Source organism: Terrapene carolina, unplaced genomic scaffold, assembly GCF_002925995.2.
Source record: "Terrapene carolina triunguis isolate 2854851 unplaced genomic scaffold, T_m_triunguis-2.0 Scaffold66, whole genome shotgun sequence".
In the NCBI taxonomy this organism is placed as follows: domain Eukaryota; kingdom Metazoa; phylum Chordata; order Testudines; family Emydidae; genus Terrapene; species Terrapene triunguis.
The window spans coordinates 5,420,134-5,446,063 of NW_020664417.1; the positions used below are offsets into that span (position 1 = coordinate 5,420,134).

A 25,930-nucleotide genomic window follows, 5' to 3' on the forward strand; every position below is an offset into this window, starting at 1 on the left:
CCAGAACATGAAAACCACCTCCAAGACTGACCAGGGTAACCAGTGACCGCACTGTGTATGTGTCCTAATGCTGCACCTGACCCCGCCTCTGTACCCTGCTAAAGGTGACTGTCCTGTCCAATTACCAAGCCCCTTCCCCCCCTTCAGACAGACTCTCCTCCAAAAGAACAGGATGGAAACAGTAATGATCAGGAACAAATCTTTTATTATGAACCACACATTAAACGTGGGGGGTGAAACTTGCACGGGGGCTTGTGTGAGGTGGGTAGGAAAGGACTTTTCAAATTTTGGGGAATGAGAGCATTCTAGTGCTAGAGCAGTCTGCAGGGGTGAAGTGAAAGTTTTAACGGCCCTTGCCGCCCCTCCTCCTTTGGACTTTGGGTGAGGGGGGTGTGGGACTTGGTGATGGGGGAGGGCGGTTAGAGAGAGACTGCAGCGGGGCTCTCTCCTCCTGCCTCCGGTCCTGCAGAACATCCACAAGGCGGCGGAGCGTGTCCGTTTGCTCCCTCATTAGTCCAAGCAGTGTTTGAGTCGCCTGCTGGTCCTCCTGTCGCCACCTCTCCTCCCGTTCCATGACTGCTCGGTGCATTAGTGACAAGTTCTCCCTCCACTGTGTCTGCTGGGCTGCCTGGGCTCGGGAGCATCCCATTAGTTCAGCAAACATGTCTTCCCGTGTCCTCTTCTTCCTCCTCCTAATGTGCGCTAGCCTCTGGGCAGATGTGGCTGTGGGAATTGGAAAAAGGGAGTGAATTCCTGTGACAGATCAATGTATCTGTGAACAGAGAACATAGTCTTTCTCTGTGAACAAGACCATGCAGAGCACCTATCACACGCGCACTGAGGACAAGGTCGAATTTTCGGCCCTCGCCTACAGTGCCTGCGGTCTTGCTGTGGCGAGCTGAGGAGCGGGGCAGGACACCGGACTTTGTCTAGCTGGCAAACATGGTAAGCCGTAGACTTGTGGCTGCTTAAAACTTTAAGAGTGGCACTGGCCTCCTTTCACATAGAAAGCAATGCGAGTCTCTGCTGGCAGCAATCCTGCAAGCATGAACTCTGTCCCTGTCCCACCCCCTCGCGGCTGTAAACCGCGTGGCTGTAAACCGGCGGTTGCAGTTCTGTAAAGGAACGGGCAAGCAGTCCCAATACTAACTGTCCCCTACCTAATTCAAAGCAGGGCGTCATGCCAGACATCACCCTCCTGAGGGTCTCGGAGAGCCAGAAGGAGAAGATGCTGCGGGACAGCCTGCAGAAACCGGGGCCATTTGCTGCTATGCTCTGCAAGGCCATGATCCCCGAATACCTGCTGGCGTTGTGGCATGGAAACGTGTCATACCACGGGGGGCCTAATAAGCTCTCCCTGCCCAGGAACCTGATAGTTAGGCTGGAAAGACACCTGCAGGAGGCCTATGAGGAGTTCTCCCAGGAGGATTTCGCCTCTATCCCAGGACACATCGACCAGTTTTTGGGTTAGGTGCCCTTGGAGGGACAAAAGAGTGGAGTGTCTTGGGCAGTATAATCATGAAGCGGACATTGTGAAATTTTTTTAAAATAGTTCGGACTATATATTGAAGCGTCCAAGGACAGACTAATCATGATACCCTTTCTTCAGATTCCCGTTTTGTTGCACTTTACTCTTTACATGTTTTGAAGCACTTTACCCATTGTTAATATTTTAAATGTTCCTGTTCTGTTATAAATAAATGTTTACATGTTTGAAAGCACTTTAGCTATTGTTAATATTTAAAATATGCAAGTTCTGTTAAAAATAAATGTTTACATGTTTACAGCACTTACTGCTTGATCCTTCCCCTGATTCTGTGTCCGGGGTAAGGGATGGGGACGGTTGGTAGGGGATCTCTGTGAGGGTGATGAAGAGCTCCTGGCTGTCGGGGAAATCAGGGGTGCCAGCGCTGTCGACTGCATCGTCCTCCTCATCTCCTTCTTCATCTTCCCCGTCCGCTAACATGTCCGAAGAGGAACCGGCCGTTGACAATATCCCATCCTCCGAGACCACGGTCACTGGTGGGGTAGTGGTGGCGGCCGCACCTAGGATGGAATGCAGTGCCTCGTAGAAACGGGATGTGTGGGGCTGGGATCCGGAGCGTCCGTTTGCCTCTTTGGTCTTCTGGTAGCCTTGTCTCAGCTCCTTGATTTTCACGCGGCACTGCGTTGCATCCCGGCTGTATCCTCTCTCTGCCATGGCTTTAGAGATCTTCTCGTAGATCTTTGCATTCCGTCTTTTGGAGCGCAGCTCGGCAAGCACGGACTCATCTCCCCACACAGCGATGAGATCCAAGACTTCCCGATCAGTCCATGCTGGGGCCCTCTTTCTAGTCTGGGATTGCACGGCCATCTCTGCTGGAGAGCTCTGCATCGTTGCCACTGCTGCTGAGCTCGCCACGCAGGAAATGAGATTCAAACTGCCCAGACAGGAAAAGGAATTCAAATTTTCCCGGGGTGTGGCTGGTCAGAGCATCCGAGCTCGGACTGCTGTCCAGAGCGTCAACAGAGTGGTGCACTGTGGGATAGCTCCCGGAGCTATTAGCGTCGATTTCCATCCACACCTAGCCTAATTCGATATGGCCATTTTGAATTTAGCGCTACTCCTCTCGTTGGGGAGGATTACAGAAATCGATTTAAAGAGAGCTCTATGTCGAACTAAATAGCCTCGTGGTGTGCACGGGTGCAGGGTTAATTCGATTTAACGGTGCTAAATTCGACATAAACGCCTAGTGTAGACCAGGCCAAAGACATTCTTGCAGCAAGGGCAATCAGAAATTTCATCATGTGACCTTGGTTCTTTTGCAAGAACCAAACTGTAAATTTCACACTTGGCTACTTCATTGGCAACATTCTTGCCTTGCCAAAATAGGACATCTTTGGCCCTGTCCTTAAACTTCTCAATGCCCAGATAGATTACACTTAGCATTTCCAATGTCATACTGCATGATGTTATTCCATGATGTTCTTTGCATAGAGTCCCATTGTATGCTGCAATTGCATCTTGATAGTTCCAGTAAGATGTTATTCTTGGAGAAGCGTCTTCTTTTTCTGTTGTCCACTCATCTAGAACTCTCTCTCTCAAACTCTGGCGAAGTTGGGTTATTCTATTATAGTCTGTGAACTTTTTTTTTCTGGAAATGGTAATATTTACATAACTATTCAAATACATCATCCTGCAGCTCCTTAGTTTTTCTATTTATAGGAGCTCTTGAAAATACTCCATTATAAGATGTATTTTTTTAAACCTAACCAGTATTTCTCTTTTAATGAGTGTACTCACAATTTCATGCTCTATCTGAAGCATAGGTGCAGTGTTTCCAATGATGTTTCTGTAATATGGCTTCTAAGAGTTTGTCACCTATTTATATTGCTACTGATTTCTGCCCATAAACATTCAAGAAATTAAGAACTGAAAACAACAATTGCTTTGGAAGATTGGACTGTCATTTTGCAGAGAACAGTTCCCAATTAACATGAATTTACATAATCTGGAATGTTAGGTTCTTTGTTAATCTCAAAGATTTCAGTATGGTTGCTTCTGGATACCTTTGTTTAATTCCCCAAAATATCTTTTACAAGTCTTAAGTGGTTCTGAGTTTACCTTAAACTGCATTCTGAATCGAACATTTTATTGTGACATTTTAAAGCAAATTTATCCCTAATTAACATTCCCTTGAATTTTGAAGGCTTCCTTGTTTTGCGGTCTTTCCATTAGTACAACTGCCTTAACATTTCTTTGACCTGGTTAATCTCCTTGGTCATTTGGAATGTTTTTATACAATTAATCTCATTCAGCCCAAACTGGTACCTGTTTCTGTTTGTTTAAGGTTTTTATTCCTTAGAGCACTGCAGATGATTAGCGTCTCTCATTACATTGTTCGCTTTCATCCAAAATCAACAGATTATTATCCCTTTAAGAGGGAGCAGGGCCAGTGGCTTTGTGATTTGTCAGTGGCCTCATAATTGGGCTTAAAAGTGGGCAGCTGGGCCCTAGGGGGAGAGACTGAGACAGTGGTAGGGTCAATCAGGAAAAAAAGCCAGTAAAAGCTGCCTTGGTCAGCCAAGAAAGGGGGCCAGTGAGAGTTCAGCAGATGAGAACCACCAGAGACCAGGAGACTGAGAGGTCCCAGAGGGAAGCTGTACGTGGCGTCTGGGAGAAGGCTGAAGGCAGAAGAGCAGCAAGATGGGTTTGCTGGATTACTTCTTCAAGCCAGAGAACCAAGGCTAGAGAGCTAAAGGCCAGAGAGCAGCAGAGGGGGTTGCCTGCTGATTTCTAAACTGGAGACCTGAGGCTAGGGGAGCAGTGGATGGGCTTTACCCATTGACATCTTCCAACTGGAGAGCTGGAGGCAGAGGGTGGGAAGAGGGCTCAGGGCCAGGGGGAGTGTGGGATGCTTCCCTGGTGAGGGTGAACTCACAGCAGAAAGGCTGTGGGGGCGCCTGCTGGGACGAGCTGAGTTCCACTCCAGCTGTCCTGGTAAGACAGGAGAGAACCCACAGAGCCTAGTGATGGTGGAAGATGCTGGAGTGCGGTAGGTTTTATTTTGGGACTTTTTTTGTACTAGGCTGTTCTAATAAACCAACCCCAAGAAGAGGCATTATTCAGGCAAGAAAACTTGCACAGAGTAACTGGAGACTCTGAAGGAGGGAAACTGAGGTGCCCTGTTCTGCCACTGGTGGGCGCTCCAGGCAAGGTCACCTTATGACCGTAATCAACTATTATTTCTACTCCATTCAGATCCTCCAAGGTCTGGGACTAGATACTTTGCTGCTGAGGCAATCCAAAAGGGAAATCACTTAAATATAGATCTACCAGAAGGGGAACAGACGGTACAGAGTTTTGCACTTTCAGTCATGAATCGGACCTGCCAAACCCCTTGATTTGCATTCAGACCTGAAAATACTCATGCATTTTGAAGTCTAGGCAAGCCCTTCTCAATATCTGCCATGAGGCACTGCTCTCATCTGATGACATAATGAGATCTTTTTGATCCAAAGAAATCCATTACTTTGGTCACTGCAATAAAACCATACTGTTATCCCTGTCAGTATGAGTCTATATTGAGTGATATTACTGAAAGTATAACACCCAATTTTAGCATTTGGGCCAATTCAGCTTTTACTTTATTTCTCAGTGCTAATGAGACACTGGATTGTAAACAGATTTTGGAGCACACTGGAATCTATAAGAATTATTGCAATTGCAATTACAATTACTGTATAAGTATTGCATTATATTATACTTATGCCATTCCAGTCTATCCACCACTTCATCAAATTCTTTTAAGAGTATCTTTTGCATTATGTAGAATAGACAGTTATTCACTCATTTGACCATCAGCATATATAGATTTCTCTTCAACCCAAGTACACACTGAACTCCCGCCCCCCCCAGTATTTCATGCTATTTTGGTATCTGTCCTTACACAGACCTGCCAGCGTCCTTTCACCCACTCTACAAAACAAGTGTTGGTTTTTATTTTGACATCCGGTGGTCCATAATCATTTTACATGTCTGCTGTGATTACATTGATAAGCTCCAGTATCTATTTTGATACTCACTTCTGGGTTATTTTATTTCCAGGTATCACATATCAATTAGTTATAGAACCTCTTTGTAAAATTTATTAAGAGACTCAACCAAAAACTCAGTTTCTGAATTCTCTTCATCCAGAGCTTTTACTTGCTCTGGGTAGATGTTCATAAATGTATCTTGTCTTCGTATTTCTTTGTCATTTATGCTGAGTAACTTCTTTTGCAAAATGGCTTATTGTATGTCTGACACTGCACCTCTTGGGCTAAACTTCTGAATTGTGCAGTGATGGATTGTATTTCTTTATAGCTTGGTATGAAGTTTTAAGTAGATGTACTTCTGTTTTCTGTAATTGTTAACCGATTAATTTGGGAAACACCATTTTCACTAGCTCTGCCCCTTTCTGCAGGGATCAGTTATCAGAAGAGCTGGTTCAAAAAAATTGGATGGAACATTTTTCCATCAGAAAATGCTGTTTTGACAAAATCAAGTTAATCAAAATATGATGAGAAATTATCAAAATGGTGCATTCAATAAGGTTGAAATATTTTATTTCAACTTTGGTATTGTAATATTAAAATAATAGCCTAAACTAAACATTCAACTTTATAAAAAAATAAACATCTTGGAATATTTTCTTTCACAGTCATTTGAGATTTTTACTTTTCCTCCTGATTTGATGAAAGATGAAACTTCAAAATCTCAGAATTTACTATGGGATGAGAATTCCATATTTTGACCAGTTCTTATCAGTTTTACTTCAAATAATTTGTCTAATTAGGCCATCTGTTAACTGGGTATAATCATGTGACTTAGCTTTGTCATGTAGGTCTGAAACATAATGGCTGTTGTCTCGTAAAGAAAATGCTCCTTTATAACCAAGTGACATTCTTGTGTTTGATCAGAATATCCTTCAAATTTCTGAATGACTGGCTTGCGGTTTGCACCCCCTTTCAGTATATTCTAGTGAAAATGTTAAGATCTCCAGTGTCTCTGAGCTTGCTTCCTGTAGCAATGTGCAGGTCTTCAACCTCTCAGGTTTCTTTCCAATCACGCTTGCCTTCAGGAAACTTGGAAGTGCTGCAGTTGCTGTCTCCATTTCTCTGACAGCTTCTCTTCTATTTCCCAAGACTTATTTACTTAGAAGAAAAAACTTATTGTTTGACAAACACCTTGTAATAGGGGTGTGACCCAAAGAGTGTTGGAAAGAGACTAATCTTTTATTTCCTGGCCCCAGTCACATAATGGCATTTGCCTTTTGTAACCGTGACCTGTTATCACATGACTGGGTCAGTATTCCTTGACTCCAGTAGCTACTGTCACAGGTTAACCTTCCAGTTTTAACCAGTTTATAGTCTAACAGACATCACATTTAACTTTAGTTTTTAATGCAACTTTTAACTCTTAATATGAATAGTCTAGGATTTCAAATTAGTTCAATCTGAATTTATCTTTAAGGTGGGTGCAGTTTTCTCTAAGTGAATCAGTGGTGGCAGGCACTGCAGTCTATGGTGGAAGAATTTTGACAGGATGTTACTTTGCCTTCAGTCAGTTCTTCTGTAATCGGTGAATCATAAGCTATGGTTTGGCTACTGTGAGGGGTGCTGCAAAACAGAGTGTTGAACCAGTTTAACTACAGCCAACACTGTTAATGTTAATGTTGCCACTTTCCATGTTTGTTTTTATTTAGTGGTTCAGACTTCTTCTGGCTTGAGAACTCAATTTGGTAGTAGACAAAACATTTTCTCAAAGATGGCCAGATTCTACAATCCTTATTCAGGCTGAGTAGCACTCACTCACACGAGTAGTTCTATCCGCTTCAGTGGAATTGCTCATGTGAATGAGTGCCACTTAACATTAGGGTTGCAGAATATGGCCCAGAATTATTTTCACTGTTTATTCTTTTATAGAGGGACTGTATAGCTTAAGTATTAGAAATGGACAATGGAGTCTTTCACCTCTAGATCACCATGTTGAATCTAGCCCTGATCAATATAATCAAAAATGCACCGTCATCCAACGGTTGTACAGTGGCCTGTGAAATGAGTCAGTGGTCAGAATCCCATTCCTTTTGGACAGGTGTCCACATCTTAAATGTCACTCAGAAGAAAGGATGAAGAGTGAATTGAACATATTGAGTGCATCACCCTCTCTTCCCTTGAGGTGGTCCCTCCAAGGTGGTCAGAGTAGAACTACATTTGCAGGACAGTATACAAAAGATAGCAGCAGTGCAAGCTTTTCTGTGGATAAAGAGAGGATGACATTAGTTTCCAAAGCTGTCAATCTGGCACCCTTCCCAATTAAGAGCTTGTCTATCTGATGATTTAGTGCATGGTGGGCTAGAGTGCTGCAGATCTACACCACAGCTTGATGTGCACTAAGTGACTATATAAACAAACCCTACATTCTCTTAAATTTTTTTTGTCTTTCTAAAATTCTTATTTTTTTGGCTTGAAAGTCTTTTTCGGGTATTTTGTTTGTTGTGTCCCCCTCTTCTCTCCCCCCCCCCATTTTTTACCTGAGAAGTATCAGGAATGGCAAATCTGGTTTTGCTGGGGAACTCACTGGAGGTCCCAGATGTGGATTGTGAGCTTTTATCTGCTGTCAGTTGAAGGAATAGGGATTGCTGATTTTTAACAGACATCTCTTTTCTCCTAAGCATTTCTTAGGCCTTCTAGTTAAGCTGGATGTTAACAAAAGTTTTAAGCTGTCTGAGTGAAAAGCACTTCCTCTTCCTCACACTTTACCTCAATTAATCAAGTTTCACCTGCATAATATCTCTCATGTTATAATCTTATTAGTTTGCTAGTCATATATAGTTTTTACAGGGTAGACAAGACCAGAATTCCTAACATTAAAAACTTAGAAGGCTGAAAGAAAAAAAAAAAATCAGACCACCTTGTTGCATCATAAAGAAGGAAAAGCACAAATCCATTTCCCCTCTTTACTGGTGACCTTTACATTTATAATATGAAAAACACAGGTATTTCCTATACATTGGAAGGTTTATAATTTTAATGTTGCTAACTTCCATTAATGTTAACTCCCACGCAGGGACGAAACAGGTGAGACTCCAGATTGTTGTTCTAACTACAGTATCTTTTCAGTTCCCATCATGTTGCATCTTAAGTGATCTCTATTTTAGACAGAATATTAAGGCTGGCAACCATGTCATCTTTGACTGTACTCTTATCTCACTTCCAAAGCTTAGTGTTGTCTGGTTATTACTTTGATTGGAGACCACCATAGAATTGCTGGACATTAAATTGATATTTCAAGAGAAGTTCTGCAACCAATGCCTTAATATGGTATGAGTGGAAATGGTGCTGCTGGAGGTGTCAGCTTTTTGGATAAGATGCAAACCAAGATCCTGACCACCTGTGATCACTTAGGTTATGTCTACACTGCAATTAGACACCCACATCTGGCTTGTGCCAGCTGACTCTGGAATAGGGGCTATTTAATTGCAGTGTAGTCATGCAGGCTTGGGCCGGAGCCTGGGCTCTGGGACTCTCCCACCTCACAGGGCCCGAGAGCCCGGCTCGGGCCCGAGAGCCCGAATGTCTACATCACAATTAAACAGACTCTGAGCCCAATCCCTGTGAGCCTGAATCAGTTGGTATAGGGATTTCCTTGGTACTTTCTTGCAAAAGCCTTAGCTGAACGTCCAATTTGGCAGTTATATTGAATCTACATAAATTCTGCTTCAAGTCTGAACTGAATTCAGTGCTTTTTATCCTCCTTTCCTTGTGCAATTTTACTGTGTCTTATTAAAGCTCTAGAGTTGGCTGCATTTCAGTGGTGGTTGAGACGATTAATGCATATATTTGCGCACAACTGAAGTGTTTGGAAATCTTCTGTGGTGAAAGGTGCTCAGTAAATGTTAGATTATGATTTTGTAATCTTTTCTTTTGGAGATAGGACACAAAGCGTGAGACAAGTATTGGTTTGACTTATTTACATTTTTTAAAATGTTAGTGATTTAGAGGTACATGAGAAGTCAGCACATGGATTCTGTTCAAAGATCTTCAAAAATCAAGAGTAGTATATAGAAATGGCTGCAAGTATCTATATTCTACTGCCAAAACCTATATTTGGAGACTGAAGTTTGGTTAGGTCTTTAATACACAGCAGACTCCTTATTCCACACTGTAGTTGTGCATTTAGTTGCTCATAGCAACAGAAACCTGACACATGTTAAGATTCAAGATTTTCCCATGTATGTTTGCATGCATACTGTTTTGAAGTCTGGTTATGAAGCCTAGTTGTTTTCAGGTTTGGGTTTAGTTGTAGTTAAATACTTACATTTTCAATTAATAGTCATAAAGCAATACAGCAGTTCTGTTGGTAACTAACTTGGCAGATGGGCTCTCTGTTTAGGATGTATTTTGGTTTATTTGTTTTGATTCCCGTCCAAGATTTCTGACACACTTTCCTTTTAATTATTAGCTTATTCTGTCATTTGAAGAACTTTTTTCATAGAGTAAATGTATGTGACTGAATGTGATACGGCTGAGATATGAAAAGGAAGTAGCTCTTTCTCTAAATCAATGCTCTGTTCTATTTTAGCTCTTTCCTTTTGAGATCTCCTCCCGCCCCTTTTTAAGGAGACAATCCTGCAACCAAATGAACCCCAGCACAATGGCTCTCTGCCTTTGTACAGGGGTCAATGCTAGTGGGGCCCAAAAGGTTAACTGAGAGGCACAGTGTGGCTGCAGTTCAGCTAAATATAGGAGGAGAAATTAGTGTCTCCCAATAAAATATCTGAGTTTTTTTCCCCCCTCCCTTTGTTGAAGTGGAGAAATATAGTGGTGTTTTTCCTCTCTGGTGAGATCCAGAGGAACACTAAATCTACCAGTTCTCTCCTTATTACTAACAGCCATTAAAACCTACCTAGTCCAGCAGTGGCTAATTTAAAGATCCCAGTGAAACAATTCCAAACATGCAGAATCTAAGGGTTAAATTCTGATGCCTTTACTCGTGTACTCAACTAGATCCTTTGACATCAGTGGAATTATTTGTAGAGTAAGGTACTATTCAACACAAGTGATGGTGGCAAACTCAGGTCCTGAGGGAGCAGGGGCTTCTGCTATGTGTAAAGTTGTGCAGCAGAAGATGTATGGGAGTGGATTGGCTGGTACAGGAGTTCAGTGATTTTTCTCTTCTGGAGTTTGAAGAAGATGAGAACAATTAATAATTCCAGATGCTAGATAAATATGGAAGTGGGGAAATATTTGGCATCAGAAGATCACTACAAATCACTCTTTGTACTGCAGGGATGGCGTGCATCTTGGTGACACAGGAAACCCATGCTTTCCTGGAAACGTGAGTCATGGAATCTTTAGCTGCATTTCTTAAACTTCGTCAAGTGAAAGATAAAAACTTACTGGCTCTAAAGAGAGCTTGTAGGTTTTTTTTCAAGGCAATCAAGAATGTAATCTCTCTCAACAATAAGCCACTAACTCTTAAGGCTCTTGAAAGAAAAACACATTTCAGGGTGCACTTTGCTTCGATTTGGTGAGCATGATGTACAGGTTTAGGCAGGAGTAAAGGACCCACCTATTTCTGTGCTATTTACAGTGAAACTAGTTGATCTGTACATATAGTAGAACCTCAGAGTTACGAACACCAGAGTTATGAACTGACTAGTCAACCACACACCTCATTTGGAACCTGAAGTATGCAATCAGGCAGCTGCAGAGACCCCAAAAAAGCAAATATAGTACAGTACTGTGTTTAAACATTAACTACTAAAAAAAATGAAGGGGAAGCGTAAAAAAAAAAAGATTTGACAAGGTAAGGGAACTGTTTCTCTACTTGTTTCATTTAATTTAAAATGGTTAAAAGCAGCATTTTTCTTCTGCATAGTAAAGTTTCAAAACTGTATTAAGCCAATGTTCAGCTGTAAACTTTTGGAAGAACAACCATAATGTTTTGTTCAGAGTTACAAACAACCTCCATAACTCAGGTTGTACTGTACATTGTTCTTTCCTTTTCCCAGTGTTGGCTTGTCTGTCTCTCCTTAGAGTATTAGCTCCTTGGAGACGGTACTATCCTTGGGTGCTTGGAATGTGGTTAGCACATAATGGGTAGTATCATACATAAATAATATTACCGCTTTCAGAAGCTCTGTGTGAGGGAGGTGATGGAGACAGAATGGGGAAATGAGTTCCTGGGAACAGGCTGGGGAGACAGGGGATTCCATGGGAGTTAATGGGAAGGAAGGACAAAATGGGTGAGTCTTTTGGCTCCCCCAAGCTCATTCATTTAATTGAAACAAGTCAATGTAAAGATATTAATGTGTGTACACTTCAGCATCCTAGTATTTCAGTAATGGTTGGCAAATATGAGCTCTGATATCTGATTCTCAGTTCCTGTGCTTGAGGCAGGAATGAAGAAATGGGGGAGGAAGGTGGTTAAACCTACAGCTGCCTAATCTTTGGATCTGTGAGTCTTGAAGGGGGAATAATACATGTAGCTCTATTTCTTCACTGTGGGCCTGATTACGTAAAGGACTAAAACATGTGAGTAATTCCATTCCTACTCAGGAAAGCACATAAGAATGCTCATCTTTAAAGTCAATTGGCCTATTTATATACTTTAAAATGTAAGCATAGATGTTGCTGAATCAGGATCCATATTCAGATCCAGGAACCCACTGCAGGTCTAGGAAAGGTGGGTAGCATGCCACAAAGGTGTTACCGCCGCCGCCACCACATGTGGCCCTTTGCCCACAGCTGTGCGAATAATTGGGCCTTCTGTTCCAAAAACAACTGTTCTATGTTATATGATTTAATATTTTTTGTTGGCCACTGAGAACATTCACAACATTACTCCTGGGGGAATTCTACACCAAAAAAATAAAAATTCTGTGCACAATATTTTAAAATTCTGCATATTTTATTTGTCAAAATAACACAATATAATCATGCCACTTTCAATTATTTTGTTAATTTATTTCAAAATACCCGTCAGCAAGTATGTCTGTAACAGTACAGACAAGAAAAAAAATCAGAAAATGTTTTTTTAACATAATTACTTACTAGGCATATTAATACAGAACTCTGAGTAATCATTCATTTAAACTGCAATACAGAAACAACTTTTTCACACCCCTCAGAAGCAACCCAAAGGGTTGGGGGAGTCAGGGGTAATGGAGGAGCTGAGGGAGGGGGAAGTAATTGCTGGGAAGGAGCCTGGGAGTTAGGAGGAATGTTGGGTGTGGATGGGAGAAATATGGAACAGGTTTTTTTTTTTTGGGGGGGGGGGTTGTTAGGAGGCTGGGGAGTCTCCCCCATGCAGACCCCACCTCTGACCCTGTCCCCATGTGGCCCTGCACCCCTACTCCCATTCATCCCCTGGCTCTATCACCTCACTAACTCCTGTGCCCCACCCATCTATCCCCCCACTAGCTCTTCTGAACCCCAGTCTTTGTGATCTCCCCCTAGCAGCCCTGTGTTCCCTGCTCTTTTCCCTTCTTCCCCCCTGTGCCTCCTCTGGCCCCGCAGGCAAGGCATTGAGGAAGGCAGCCTCTGCCCCTTTCCTCTCTGCAGCTAGGTAGTTGCTCTGGCTTGTGAGCCAACTGCCCTCTTCTGGTCCCATATCCACCCCTGGTGGGTGAAAAGTGTAATTGCAGCATGATCCCTATCACTGCTTCCCTTCACCTCCTAATTCTGTGCTTGTGCAGTGGTGCAGAATTCCCCCGGGAGTAGACAAAGTTCCTGCCCCAGAGATCTTACAATCTAAAGTATTTTTGCTTTTTAAAGTCAAAATTGTATTAAATTATTCCTTTTGAAGTGAGATGCATTATTCTGACAAAATGATTAGCCCTTGCAGAAAAATCTATAACAAATGTATTGATTGCGTTGTTCTACATCAGTAAAAATGGGTAAAGTGTGTGTGTGTTTGGGAGGGAGGAACAGCAGGGAAGGGGCTGTTTGTGTTTAGCATTAGAAAATTACTAGAAATTTGAGGGTCATAGCTTATTTAATTCTAAACAATGTAGATTGAATTCTAAAGGTGAAAATTACATCATTTGATGAAAATATTTCTATAATCTGGCTGTCAGGAACAAATAAGGGAGTGGACGATGGCATGTATTCAAGCTCTTATATGGCATGTGTCTGACACCACTGGACTTCAACAAGTTCCCAGTATTTCCTATAACTAATTTCTTTAGAATGAAGTAAAACTGCAGTAATTGGTTTGAAGGTATATGTGTATTTGGGAATTTCTGCTTATACATTAAAAACTAAAATAACTCGTGTGTGTGTGTGTGTGTGTGTGTGTGTGTGTGTAAATCCTTCAGGAAATAAATCAGGCAGGATTTACTGTCAAGTAGGATTTAGCTTTAGATGAGGAAAATGTACTTTAAAGTTTCTCTCTACCTAGATGTTATCAGCTATTGAGGCTGATAATCGGTGTCACAATTGGGAAATATTGATTTCCCTTTATAGAGTTAGAGACTAACTGCATTTTTCTGGAGTCTGAAATGCACATTGCAAAGCATATTGTGGAACATATTTGAAATGGAGTAAAATTTTAGTTAACATGAACGTTTTTCCTGGCTTAGGTTCCCCTGTAACAATGGATAGAATAAATATGATTTCCACATGGGGATACACTCATTAGATTTAATTTTTTCTTCTTAAAGAAATCTTATTATTATCATCATCCCGGTAACAGAATAGGCTCACTACTATTAATATTTTTGTTCCTGCACAATAGTACCATAGGATTTGGCTTCAAGAAAATTAAAAGAAACCATACAAACAGAAGAGTTTGGTCCTAGGCTGGACCTCTAATATTCTATTTCTGACCAGTTGATGAAAATATTTGTCAGGGCAAATGACCCACTTCATACTTTTTCTCCTGTTGTAACTAGGCAAGAGGGATAGCTGAATTGTCTGGCTTGGAAATCAGGAGCTATCAATAATTGCAGCAGACAGGATTCTTCATTCATTTTTTATAAATGGTGGAAAGGAACAAAGAAATAAATAGTATGAAGACAGATTTACTCTGAGCTTTATCTAGCTCAATGGCTGTTACAAAAAATCATCCAGTGGTTCACACCAACCGCATCTCCTTTAGGAGTTTATTGATAATCACTTGCATGTATTTTTAAACACAAAAGTATGTTGAATATGAATTCCTTGAAATCTATGTTCTTCAGAAAAGAATATCTTCTGAAAATCTCCCTAATACTGTGATACCAATAACTTTAATCACCAACTAACTCCTCTCATTAATAGGCACTCCCATGTATTTAAGGGAGTGATTTGTTATGCCAGAGGGGATGAATATGAATAACATTTTTTTCTTTCCCTTTCAGAAATGTGTAACGGAAGAATGTTTCTTTTTTGAGCGCTTGGAATCAAACAACTACAACACTTACCGGTCACGGAAATATTCTGATTGGTATGTGGCACTGAAAAGAACTGGACAGTACAAACTTGGACCAAAAACTGGACCAGGGCAGAAAGCTATCCTTTTTCTTCCAATGTCTGCCAAGAGCTGATTTCAGTGGTAGATTCTATAGTCTATGCCACAACACACTAAAGTGGTAGTTTCCTCCACTCCTTCAAAAAGTAGTAAAGTGTGAGCAAATATTTGATAACTGCTTTTGCAGATGTCTGATTACTAAATATGTTTGTATAATATAACCTTGATGTTACTGTATGTTTTGAAACAATTGTGCCAGTGTCCAGAGGAAAAAGCACCAGGAAAATGTATAGAAACTTCAGTATCCGTGCTTCACGTATTTTCCTCTAGTTAGAGCTACTATATTAGCCTTATGTTAGCCTTGCAGTGTAAAGGAAACTTAAAGATGTGCACACATTTACAGGAATATTTACCTTTTAAAAGAAATAATATATATATCTATATATCTTACTAGAAAATAAAAAAAGTAAATATTGAATTCAGCAAGAACAAAGTCCAGGAATATTTTTAATATGGTACAAGTAAGCCCACAATTTAAAACAATCAATTCTAAATTATGAATTTAATGAAATGTGAAGCTTATTAGAATTCTGTCATGTTTTTATAAGTATCTGGCAGCTCCCTATGGTACAGCTTATAAAATAGGCCTGTGTAAACAGCTGGAAATTCTCTCATGGTTATATCAATCTTATCAAACCCTTCTCTGTATCCATAAAGTAGCAGTTTAGCTACACTGCTGGTGATGGGAGTAGTGTCTTTAGTCTTGGCAAGTTCCTCAAGATCCATCCATTCGCACCTCAAGCATTCCTGCTGGCAGAAGCTGATGTTGAATGAGGAAGGCTGCAGGCGACAGATGATATACATATCTGATAACCCAAAGGGTCCGGGGTGCCTATGTTGCTGCCTTATGCTTAAGAGGGACTTGAACTCTGACTTAATGCCAGTCTCTTCAAAAACCTCTCGAACTGCTGTGTTTCCTAGATGGAGAGAAATATTCCTACAGTACACGTAAGAGGAGACTACATTTCAAGAACTGTTCATAGTGAAAGATTTCCAACTCATAAAGCATTGCTGATGGTAACACCCTTTTGAGACTGTAAAGGCTATACACTCCAACACTACAGTAAGCTCAGTTTTTGGCCCTTTGAACAAAACTAATTGTAATGGACTATTTTGCTTTTCTTGTGGATAACCTACAAAATGATGAATGTTCCTTAATACTGTACAAGTATGGTAGCTCTGAAACTGATGCACCAATGCAGTATACCCAGCTCTTGTCTACAGATATTTGCTAAATATTTTCAGTTCTCTTTGATCCTAAATAATACATTTTTAGGTTTACTTTCAATGGCTGATCTTCCTGTTGCATCTGAGCACTTTCAACTATATCTGATTCTGGGAACAAATCAATTAGTTCAGTGGCACAAGTACACAATTTATCTTACAGATGTAAAAGTGTGCAAACAAACTGGCCTACAGAATGAGGGAGGACCTCACCCTTGCAAAGTTATCCTTAAATGTCTATAATGACATTTCAGTTATATTATTTTGCTAACATACCATGAAATCTATTGATGCATGGGGAATTCATACAGATAATTCCTATTAACTTTGCATATGTAAATCTTTTGTACACTGACCAAGAGGAGATAAAAACCTCTTACATTTCTCATTATAAAAATCAGTAGGAATGGAGAAAAAAAATCCATTAACTTGGGCCCCAGTCCAGGAATGTCCTTGAGCACAGGTATAGTGCTACTGAAGTCAGTGGGACTACGTGTGTTTAAAGTTAAGCACATTTTTAAGAACCTTGCTGAGTCAGGGTCTAAAAACAGCTAATGGCTGGCAGGGTAACTTATTCACTCTTTCAGTGCTTAGACCCAGTCCCTCCACTAACCAAAAGCTAGAGTTACCTCCGAACAGCAATCAAAATCAAAGATCCCAGGAGGGCTCTCATATCCTCTTCTGCCAAAATTTAGCTGTTCCTAGGCCTTGCAAAACTTTACAAACCCACTTGGGTGGAGTATTTTTTGGATGGGTAAATAGAATTATTAGATTTTTTTTTTTTTTTAAATCCTCATGGCAAGGGAGGTGACTCTGTTTTGTCTGTGGTGTAAAATGCCCATGGCTAGTTTGCAAGGCAACTTGCTGCAGTTAATTAGGAATTAGAATGTTGGTTTATATTTAACAGAATTACATTCATTTTAATAAAAACCTTTTAGTGATTCTCCCTTGCCTGCAAACCACCATCTTGAAAAGTCAGAAGTACAGAAGATATAAATTTTGATTTTAAAACCACTGAAAATAATTTCAGGACATACAGTAGCAAACCATAAGCAAAATCTCTAACAGCCTTTCTTATAGACAATAAACATTTATATGGTAATGGCCCTGATCCTGCAAACACTTCATGTGTGTTTTAAAGTTTAGCACATTAATAACTGCATTGCATTTAATGGGACTAGTTGCATGAATAAAGCTTGACACATGAGCATCTCTTTGCAGGACTGGGCAGGGGGGCATTAGTATATAAATATGTCTGCAGAACATTTTATTACAATATTAACTACACAGAACTCGGGGGAGTGAGGGGGGAGGAGAAGGGCACGGAAGCGCTCTGACTCCATGTCTCTGACACAGTTGTAGAGATTACTGACAGGCTGATCCATTACCATGCCTGGCTCCTCTGGGCTGGAATCACTGGAAGTCCTAATGGAACGTTCATCCAGTCTTCCTTGGTTAGAACAGAAGTGGAAATGAAGCAAACTCCCTACAGTGTATTTGTGTAGTACTCTTTGGACTTAAAGGGGGAAAGGAGTAAAAGGATAGAAATCAGGGATGCTGAGAGAGACCATGCTAAAATCATTAGACCAGGGATTTCAGTCTAGATTTGAGCTTTGCTTCAAGGTAGTGCCTTATTGTAGTTCCCTTATTTTTTTTAAATATTTTAAAATGACAAGTTAAAATGGAAGGAACATTTAGGTCTTGAGCTTCAAAAATTGGCAAGCCCCAAAATGCATGCAATTTAGTGCTTAATTTGTTCACATAACTACCACAGCTGCTTGTGCAAACTGGTACGTGTGAATAAACACTGATCTGCAAGCATGGTAACTGCACTCCTACATTTTTGAAAGGTAGGCCCTTAAATGTTTGAGGGTTAATGTAAATGAAGGAAAAATAAAGTTCTGTTATTTTTCATGCTTCATTAATTTATATCTGTTAAAATATAGTAATAAAAATAACTGTTTGCTGCATCACATCTTAATATTTTAATAGGGGCATGAGGGGAACTTTAACGAACATATTTTCCCCAGTTTTTCTGATACCTATTTACTGTCACCCTACAACATCTACAGCCTCACCTATTTTTTTAGAGGGATGTGTCCCTGGCACTCCTGTGTACAACACTCCTACAGTGGAGCCATGCTCATGCTGGCCATTCTTTGCCTATCAATAATGTAAAAGTTCCTCCAAAGTCCCCTTCTATCTTGGACCCTTCCCTTTCAATCCTTCTCTAACCAGACTCCCTTTTTGGTACAAAGTATACAGCATATATTCATGGCATTATGTACGCCTCTCCAAACATAAATGTTTGACATGTAAGCGCATGTTTCACAAAATTATACATGCAACATCAAATAAAGCTAAATTCTGTAATAAATATTTGAAGGAACAGCATTAGTTCAAATGAAATTAGTTAGTTTAACTTCTGTGCCAGGGAAGATAATGGAGCAAGTAATTAAGGAAATCATCTGCAAACACTTGGAAGGTGGTAAGGTGATAGGGAATAGCCAGCATGGATTTGTAAAGAACAAATCGTGTCAAACCAATCTGATAGCTTTCTTTGATAGGATAACGAGTCTTGTGGATAAGGGAGAAGCTGTGGATGTGGTATACCTAGACTTTAGTAAGGCATTTGATACGGTCTCGCATGATATTCTTATCGATAAACTAGGCAAATACAATTTAGATGGGGCTATTATAAGGTGGGTGCATAACTGGCTGGATAACCATACTCAGAGAGTTGTTATTAATGGTTCCCAATCCTGCTGGAAAGGCATAACAAGTGGGGTTCTGCAGGGGTCTGTTTTGGGACCGGCTCTGTTCAATATCTTCATTAACGACTTAGATATTGGCATAGAAAGTACGCTTATTAAGTTTGCAGATGATACCAAACTGGGAGGGATTGCAACTGCTTTGGAGGACAGGGTCATAATTCAAAATGATCTGGACAAATTGGAGAAATGGTCTGAGGTAAACAGGATGAAGTTTAACAAAGACAAATGCAAAGTGCTCCACTTAGGAAGAAAAAATCAGTTTCACACATACAGAATGGGAAGAGACTGTCTAGGAAGGAGTACGGCAGAAAGGGATCTAGGGGTTATAGTGGACCACAAGCTAAATATGAGTCAACAGTGTGATGCTGTTGCAAAAAAAGCAAACATGATTCTGGGATGTATTAACAGGTGTGTTGTGAGCAAGACACGAGAAGTCATTCTTCCGCTCTACTCTGCTCTGGTTAGGCCTCAGCTGGAGTATTGTGTCCAGTTCTGGGCACCACATTTCAAGAAAGATGTGGAGAAATTGGAGAGGGTCCAGAGAAGAGCAACAAGAATGATTAAAGGTCTTGAGAACATGACCTATGAAGGAAGGCTGAAAGAATTGGGTTTGTTTAGTTTGGAAAAGAGAAGACTGAGAGGGGACATGATAGCAGTTTTCAGGTATCTAAAAGGGTGTCATAAGGAGGAGGGAGAAAACTTGTTCACCTTAGCCTCTAAGGTTAGAACAAGCAAAAATGGGCTTAAAGAACAGGAGTACTTGTGGCACCTTAGAGACTAACAATATATGTTTCACTCTATATGCATCCGAAGAAGTGGGTTGTAGCCCACGAAAGCTTATGCTCTAATAAATTTGTTAGTCTCTAAGGTGCCACAAGTACTCCTGTTCTTTTTGCGGATACAGACTAACACGGCTGCTACTCTGAAACCTGTCAATGGGCTTAAACTGCAGCAAGGGAGGTCTAGGTTGGACATTAGGAAAAAGTTCCTAACTGTCAGGGTGGTTAAACACTGGAATAAATTGCCTAGGGAGGTTGTGGAATCTCCATCTCTGGAGATATTTAAGAGTAGGTTAGATAAATGTCTATCAGGGATGGTCTAGACAGTATTTGGTCGTGCCATGCGGGCAGGGGACTGGACTCGATGACTTCTCGAGGTCCCTTCTAGTCCTAGAATCTATGAATCTATGAAATATGTTACAGCAGTACATGAAATTGCATATAATGACTGAAGGGCTAGATCCACAAAGAGGACTTAGGCATTGCAATGCTCAGTCTAACATTTAGGCACCGTGCCTTCTAGTGGAAGCCACAGCCCCAAGTCAGGCGTCCACTCTCCCTGTACAAGACATGAGGAGTGTTAAGCACCTAAGAATGGGACCCACAAAAGCCAGCAAGATGAGTAGGTAGCTGCCTAATGTAGCCAGTAGGAAATGCCAAAGAAAAGGGTATAACCTAAGTCAGTGGTGGGCTACTGGCTGCATGCAGCCTGTCAGGGTAATCCGCTGGCGGGCCGCTAGACAGTTTGTTTACATTTGCATGGCCGCCTGCTGCTCCGCAGTGGCCGTGGTTTGCCGTTCCCGGACAATGGGAGCTGTGGGAAGCGATGTGGGCCACAGGGACGTGCTGGCCACTGCTTCGCGCAGCTCCCATTGGTTAGGAATGGTGAACCATGGCCACTGGGAGCTGTGGGCAGCCGTGCAAATGTAAACAAACTGTCTGGCGGCCCACCAGTGGATTACCCTGATGGGCCACACTGGCCTAAGTCCTGCCCCTTAAAGGGACCAAGGTGCCTGAGTCTGGGCCAGAGGGAGAGTCCTTCTCTGCTCTTGATTCACAGCTCTGAACCCTCTCTTGGAGTTAAGGGCATAAGTCCTTTGTTGCAACAAAGCAAAAACCACAATGAGAGGAAAGATGGTGGTCCCACCTCCCCCCTCCTTATAACCTCATGCAGCTGTATGCATGCTGAGTGGCAGAAATTTAGGTGCCTGGGGATTTTAGGTGCCTACAGGGTGTAACAGCTGAGCAGAGATTTTGAGGATTTAAAATTTTGAGTTGGGTGCCTAAAGTGGCAGGTAGGCATCTAAATCCCTTTTGTGGATCTAGCCCAAAGTTGAGATGTATAGTGGGAAACTACTGTCCTGTCCATTGTAATGATGAACCGTAGAGTTTGTGGCCTTGGACACTGAGGGAGAGAATACATTTGTGGCTAAGGTGCAGGACTAGGAGTCAGCACATGTGGGTCCTGTTCCCAGGTTGTTTCTATATTACTCCGGCAATGAAGTTAATCTCTTTTTGCCTGATCTTACTCATTAGTACTATGCAGATGATACTCAAAAATCTGAAATAGTATTGTGAGGAAAAATTTATTAACATAAGAGCGCAGAATGTAGTACTGCCCCGTGGAGGTAACTTTTGAACCCAAAACCTACATACTGTCTCCTATATACAGAAAAACCTCCAGTCTTTTTTTTTTTTTTTTTTTAAACCTATCCTTTGCATAAACTTCTGTATTGTGAACTAATTGGTCCTGTAACCCTTTAACAGAACTTCAGCAGTACTGTAGTATTAACAACCATCTACATCACATTAGTTTAAGTGAAGTATTTCCTCAACTCATAGTGTCAGCTCACCTTTACTTTAAGAGTAATTATTACTATTTGTAATACAATAGTGCCTAGAGTCTCCTGCTGAAAGCGGGGACTCATTGTGCTAGTACTATGTACTTTTACATAGTAAGGGACAATTCCTGTCCCAAAGAGCTTCCAGTCTAAACAGCCAAGACAAACAAAATGTGGGAGAAGACATGTAGTTATTCCCATGTTACAGATAGGAACAGAGTGTCAGGAATTTTTACTCAGAATATTGCTGAGTTTATCACCTGGTGCTTCTGGCTGTGCTTGAAGTATTTTAATTCATTTATTTCTATGCCATATTCATCTTCCTTACACTTTGGGTTCATATGACACAATGTCAAATAAACCTAAAAATCAAACACTGCTCTATGTGAAAATGTAGAAAAATGTGTTTAAATGAAGGGCCTTTTCACCCTGAATATGGTGAAGCATCAGGTATCCTCTGCTGAAGTGTCTGCGTTAGGATGCAGGATCATGTCACCCCACCTCTCAGACACCAATTTTAAACCGATATTGACCATCACAAGAGTAATCCTGCAAAACTACTTTGGGCTACATACCTCTGTGTCAGCCAACTAACAGAGGGCACAACTCAGTAGACTTCAATGGAGTTGTCACTGCTTATGCTGCTGATGTATTTGAAACATTGTTCAGAGACTTACCAATGTCTTCACCTGGGTCTGACAGGCCTCCTGGAAATTTCCATGCATTTGTAGTCTATAATGGAGCAGAAATATTAGCAAGGTATACAATCTGTTTTGTTCTCCTAATACAAAAGGACAAAATGATTCCTCTAGAATTCCTAATCACCCTAATAGGTACGTGAATTTTTTAAAGGTGGTGACATGTTAATTACTTCTATAATTATCAGTTAAGATTTAAATAGAACTTCTGTTTTTGCTAATGTGATCAGACAGTTACCTGTCTACATGAAATATTGGAAGAAAACATCTACTGATTGAAAATATAAACTGTCTAACAGTCATTAGACAAAGTTGCTGCTAGTTAACTAGTTAAAAGAAGTAGTTGGACATGAAAGAAGCTGCTATAGATATAGACTGTATAATCTTATATTTAATCACTAATGTATTCTACTTCAGTGTTTTTTTGGCTTTTTAAAAATAACTGTACATATTTAATCTTCAAATAGATATTATGATTGTAGTATTGTTCTATACTGCACTGGCTTTAAAGTGATTTAGTGTCTGTAATAACCATGAAGTGTAACTTGTCATTTGTTTTCATGGAGTAGAAAAATAAAATCAAGACCTTTTTTGTGTATGACCTCTATACAAAATCATTTATTGAAATTCAGCAGAATCAAGGTGAATAATTAGCAGCCTTGGCATTGTAACTGCAACTAATAAACATGGACAAGATCCTGCAGTTGTTGTATTAGGCCCTATACGTTTTTTTAAAAAACTAATTGCAGTTAAAAAAATGTTACCAGACTGACAATCTACTGAGATTAATGTAGAAAAAAATTAAATTATCCTGGGGGAGGAAAGGGTATTTTTTCTTGGAGTGCAAAGCAACTATGTACTTCCCATTGATTTATATTGGAAAACATTATCTCTGGGCTCTCCTTAAGAGCATGGACAAAAGTTTAGAATAATTAATAATAAAAACTGTAGATGGACAATGCATATATGTCCACTGGCATTCAGATTTTGTTTTCTGTGCCTGGAAATCTTTTACTGTGTAATTGTCCTCATTCATGACACTACACAATGAGCTCTTAAACTATTTTGAGATCGCAGCATGTAGTATACATCATCACATAAATGTGCTCAGGTGATTTTTCAAACTTTGAAAATATCAACTTATTTAAGTAAACTGGTCATCTTTGGGAAAATGTCATTTTTCTGGAAGGGGGCGGGGGAACAAAAACAAAAAACCTAAGAACATAAGCCTGGCCACACTGGGTCAGTGTTCCTGTATCCTGTCTTCTGACAATGGCTGGTGCCAGATGCTTCACAGGGAATGAACAGAACAGTAGTTATTCAGTGATCCTGTCATCCAATCCCACCTTCTTGCAGTCTTATATGGAGACACCCAGAGCATAGGGTTGTGTCCCTAACCATCTTGGCGAACAGCCATTGCTGGACCTGTCCTCCATGAACGTGTCTATTTTTTTTTTTTTTTTTAACCGTTATACTTTTTGGCCTGGCAATAAGTTCCACAGGTTGACTGTGCACTGTGTGAAGTACTTCCTTATGTTTGTTTTTAAGTCTGCTACCTATTAATTTAATTAGGTGACCCCTGTTTTTTGTGTTACGTGAAGGGGTAAATAACACTTTCCCCCCCTCCATGTCATTCATGATTTTCTAGATGTCTATCATATCCTTCCTTAGTAGTCTCTATTCTAAGCAGAACAGTCCCAGTCTTTTAAATTTCTCCTCCCATGGAAGCTATTCCATACCCCTAATTATTTTTGTTGCCCTTTGTACCTTTTCCAATTCTAATTTATCTTCTTTGAGATGGGGTGACCAGAACTGCACACACTATTCAAGGTGTGGGCACACCATAGATTCATACAGTGGTATTGTAATTTCTGCTTTATTATATATCCCTTTCCTAATGGTTCCTAACATTGTATTAGCTTTTTTCACTGCAGCTGCACACTGAGCAGATGTTTTCCGAGAACTATCTATGATGACTCTAAGATCTCTTTTGAGTGGTAACCGCTAATTTAGACCCCATCATTTTGTATGTCTACTTGGATTATGCTTTCCAATGTGTATTACTTTGCATTTATCAACATTGAATTTCCTCTGTCATATTGTTGCCCAGTCACCCAGTTTTGTGAGATCCCTTTGTAACTCTTAACAGTCAGCTTTGGACTTAACAATCTTGAGTAATTGTGTATCGTCTGCAAACTTTGCCACCTCACTGTTTACCCCATTTTCCAGACCACTTATGAATGCTGAACAGCATAGGTCCCAGTATAGATCCTTGGGGGACCCCGCTATTTACCTCTCCACTGTGAAAACTGACCATTTAGTCCTACCCTATATTTCCTATCTTTTAACCTTACTTTGCTTAAGAGCCTTTGATGTGGGACCTGGTCAAAATCTTTGTGAAAGTCCAAGTGCACTATCTCAGCTGAATCACCCTTGTAAATGTGCTTGTCGACACCCACAAGGAATTCCAATAGATTGGTGAAGCATGAGTTCCCTTTACAAAAGCTGTGTTCCCTACTTGACATAGGTAAACAATTTCTTGGTCTAATTTACTTTTGTTTAGATTTTCAATGACAATGGACATTATTAACTTCAGCTCCTGTATTTTAGTGTTATGCTCCTAGTAAAAACTGTTTTCTCCCTTGCTTCCCCCATTTTTTTTTCTTCCTCACTGGTTGCATATCATGTCAGTCTTATTCTGGCAAAGAGAGCTGGATGTAGGTGGCCCTGGATTCTGCAAATTCCATGTTGCGTCACCTGAGAATGAGTTGTTGTAGAGTGATACAAAGTTCACCCCTCTCTGTTTAAAGTTCAACATTCTGCCCTGATAGCATCCCCTACCTTTTGTTGGGCCAGAGATAGAAGAAAATGACCGTTTTGGTCCCAAGGTTTGACACCATGTGCAGCAATGTTTTGTGCAGCCTCCGAGAGGAAGACTAGCTCAAGTTTTTTGTACTGAAGGGTGGCTGAGGCAGGAAGTCAAATCTTGAAATGTACAATTTTTTTTTGAGAACTTTAGGAACCAATTTCTTTTTCTCCATCACAAATGTAAAGGAGGTATAGTTCTTGGGTTGGTGGTGGTTTTTTTTTTTTTTTTTTAGATTTGATGATTTCCTGAGTTATCTTAAAATTTAAGCAGGTTATTCTTTATTGTTACACACACAGGCTTGTGTGCGTGTTCTCTCTCTCTCTCTCTCTCTAAGGACTAGGAAAATATTTCTCTATCTGTATTTTCGTCACTTATGCTGGAAACTCTTTCCACCTATAACAAGAGCCAGTTTTGGATCTTACAGATTGCATGCCAAATTTATGCATTAACTGGCAACTACTCAAAACGAGCTTGGAGGCCCCACTATACAGAAGTCCTTACAGTTTTGCTTTACAGCTAATAAAAATAACAAAGTTAATACTTTACTTCCTGTAGAGTGGTGCCGTTCTTCCCTGAACTCTTGCATTACCAATTCAACATATTGTATAATTGTGCCTGCCTATGAATATACACTTTCATTTAAGTTCATTAGCTTTGCTGCATCTAACTGTGAACTGAACTAAAGCTTAGCTTAGTTACTGAGAACAA

General features: G+C 40.6%; 2 protein-coding genes across 2 annotated transcripts in view; one reads left to right on the plus strand and one right to left on the minus strand.

Annotated features, from left to right (window-relative positions):
* Positions 1 to 15,071, plus strand: part of FGF2 (fibroblast growth factor 2) — an 83,388-nt gene extending 68,317 nt beyond the window's left edge. The window contains exon 4 of the mRNA XM_029910607.1: positions 14,868 to 15,071. Coding sequence (XP_029766467.1) covers positions 14,868 to 15,053 — 186 coding nt within the window. The 3' untranslated portion in view covers positions 15,054 to 15,071. The remainder of the gene's footprint in view (positions 1 to 14,867) is intronic.
* Positions 15,062 to 25,930, minus strand: part of NUDT6 (nudix hydrolase 6) — a 26,295-nt gene continuing 15,426 nt past the window's right edge. The window contains exons 4-5 of the mRNA XM_024212910.3: positions 22,333 to 22,387; positions 15,062 to 15,954 (exon numbers count right to left, since the gene is read on the minus strand). Of these exons, the coding sequence (XP_024068678.1) occupies positions 15,560 to 15,954; positions 22,333 to 22,387 (450 nt within the window). The 3' untranslated portion in view covers positions 15,062 to 15,559. The remainder of the gene's footprint in view (positions 15,955 to 22,332; positions 22,388 to 25,930) is intronic.